The 2971-nt window shown below is 39.9% G+C and overlaps 1 protein-coding gene across 2 annotated transcripts in view; it reads right to left on the reverse strand.

Moving 5' to 3' along the window:
- SPTBN1 (spectrin beta, non-erythrocytic 1) overlaps nt 1–2971 on the reverse strand; it is a 202584-nt gene that overhangs the window by 148820 nt on the left and 50793 nt on the right. For both annotated transcript variants that reach the window (XM_019662090.1, XM_019662091.1), the window contains exon 2: nt 1581–1775. In XM_019662090.1, coding sequence (XP_019517635.1) covers nt 1581–1728 — 148 coding nt within the window. In that variant the 5' untranslated portion in view covers nt 1729–1775. The remainder of the gene's footprint in view (nt 1–1580; nt 1776–2971) is intronic.

Genomic DNA, 2971 nt, shown 5'->3' on the forward strand with positions numbered 1-2971 from the left:
ATATGTATGATATTGGGGGGAAATAGGGCGGCGGATTGGGGGAGGAGGGTTGTCACTTCGAGGGGTAAAAAGTATAACTATTGCACTGTGTCGTACAGCTGAAACTAATTCTAAAAAATGTGTATTTCATAATAAAAAATAATTTAATAAAAAAAATACTAAGGCTAGCTGGGCATCTCCTCTGGAACTGCAGAAAAGAACAAAGATACAAAGAGAAAGAAACTGCTCTGCCATTTGTAAGTAAAATGTTCTTTAAAAGGGAGATAATACATAGTAGCCTAGAAGCAGAAAGTGAATGACTCATGATCAAAGATAACTGGCCACCACGATCATCTTGATCTAAAGGCTCAAATAAAGGTTTGAGAAAAAGAAGTAAGACGTTCAAGTACAAATCAATCCACTAGTACAAGTCAGGATCATGGTTTCCATAACATTCCATGTTAATGAGTAAGCTAGAAAATAAAGTTCCAATTCTAGAGTGACTACTTGGTTAATCATTCATTTACGCCCTCTAATCAGGCAAGCCCAAGAAAGATCTTTAAATCACTACCACTCAAGAAACAACTTATTCTAAAGAGTAAGTCTTGCTTAAAAGCCAACTTGCCTACTATTTGATCAATAAATTCTCTTTGTCGTTTAAACCACTTTGGTTTCCTTTTCCTTAAAATCAAGAGAACTCAAAATGATACATGCCTCATAGTCAAATTACACTAAAAATATAACCAAAAAAGGGAACTATATTCACAATTAACAGTAAACTTACCTGTTTAAGTCATGACTACGATTTACCTGTCATAATTAAAGACATTAAGAAAAAGAAATCATAAACCCACTTGGAAACCATTTTCTCACTTGGAAACCATTTTATCTGGAATCTCAAAGTATAGATGCAAGACCTTGCATAAACTCCACTTTGACCCTTGGTTTATATATATATTCAATACTGCTGAGTTTTCATCACGACAGAACCCATTCCTGATTTTCAGGGCAATTTCAGGGCAAAACACTCCCCACCCCAACTAGAGCCACGGTGAAAGTGTGTTGTTCTAGGTATTCGACAACAAGAGAGTGAGAAATCACAAAGTAAGGATGCGTTACTGCTAATTTTAATGATTCAATGGCAAACTTACCTGTTAAAGAGTATTAAATGCGCCCTTACCAGATTAAGCTATTGCCTTTTAGATCTAAAACCCTTGCATGTGATACGAACTAACCTTGGTCACTCAAAGTACTCTATTATAACAGGTCAGGTCAACTAATATATCACAGGCACTAAATACATAGATTAATTTGTATATTTACGCTTCATTATTTTGAAATGTAAGATGCATCAACTATAAGAGAATTCTTACAATCTCAGGGCAGCTCTTTCTGAACTGCTATAAAAATCACTCTGCTCTGAATCATTCTGGTCTTAGGATTGACAGTTCTCCACCTATGGAACTCAGTACCTTATGAAATGGTCAGCTGGCTTTCACAGAACATGGTTAAGCAGAGGTGAGCTTGATCTCGTCATGGTGATTTTGTAGGGAACACTAAGGCATCCTGAACCCCTTTGCCCGGGCACGAAGGAGACTTACCTGCCAGAGCCTTGATGCGGGACCGCTCAAAGAGCCTGGCAGAGCTGTTCTCATTGTCCCAGTCGTCCACGTCCCAACGGTTGTTGACATCACTGTACTGCTGTTGGATCTCGATGTTGTCGTAGTCTGTGGCTACTGTGGTCGTCATCTTGAACTGTCTTAGCTGCTCCTCCACATGAGCTCCTTCTTAGAGTTCTGTGAGAAAGAAAAGCAAAAAACAGTTGAGTCACCGACAGTGCGCAGAGTCCCCACACAACCACCTACTGGGATAAAGGCGAGTAGAAGGCAAAAAAATTCACACATGCCAAGACCAGGTCTCTGGAGCCAATCACAGCTGGTTTTGAACGTTAGCACTGCCTCACAACACATGTGTGACCTTGGCCAAGGGACTTCACATCTCTGAGCCTCGGTTTCCCCAACCATCAAAGAGGGAAGAAACTCTATAAGTTGTTGAGAGAGCTGAATGAAATGACGGATGCCCAACAAAGGATGAGTTTCTTCCTTCTTTCTAAAGTTTAAACTTCGCTATTTTAAAGTTTCACCGGAGCTGGATAAACAGCTACTTGGGACTTCGAATGAAGTTAGTGATTTCTATTGTGTACCACCATAAAGTATAATCTTTAAGCTTCTCCTGGAAATTCATGAAATGGTATATAAAAGAACAGATCATTTCATGTAAACACCTCATTTACATATTAGAAAAATGATACCTGGGATTAAATATGAGAGTAAATGTATGGCACCGAGGACACTACTGGTGCATAGTAGATGCTCAATAAATAATGGCTGCAATGTTTATATTGCTGGGCTGTTACAAATTCTTACTACCAATACCAATATCCACTCCCCAGGGATCCATCCATGGCCACAGTGTTTTACAGGGATAAATGGGAAACAAGAACCTGGCACTCAACCTTTGGCCCACTGCTATCTTCACTGTATGATAATTCCCTCAGAGAATTAAGACAAATACATTTAGCTTTAAATAGTGCTTCTCCTTCAATATGCCTACTAGAAAACTGATCCAACCAGAATGCACTGAGGACTTACTAGTGCTCCGCCTGTTCCAGATGCTAGGGATAACAGTAAACAAGATAAGGACCAGGCTCTAGTGAACCTCACCTCCTAGGAGGAAGAGCCAGATTAAAAGCACACAAGGCAAGATGACAGTGAGTGAGAACATATTTTAGATCTGGTGGTCACAAAAGGCCTCTCTGAGTCAGTGTTTATTTAAACTGAGATCCCAGTGTCTAAAAGGAACAGCTCACACCCTAATCAAAAGGGATAGCATTCCAGGTAAAGGAAACAGCTTGTATAAAGGTCCTAGGTGAGAAACTCACAGCTTGATGGAGGAATGAAAAAGGTCAGTGTGGTTGGAGTCTGTCGGGGGG

Source organism: Hipposideros armiger, unplaced genomic scaffold, assembly GCF_001890085.2.
Source record: "Hipposideros armiger isolate ML-2016 unplaced genomic scaffold, ASM189008v1 scaffold_366, whole genome shotgun sequence".
Classification (NCBI taxonomy): domain Eukaryota; kingdom Metazoa; phylum Chordata; class Mammalia; order Chiroptera; family Hipposideridae; genus Hipposideros; species Hipposideros armiger.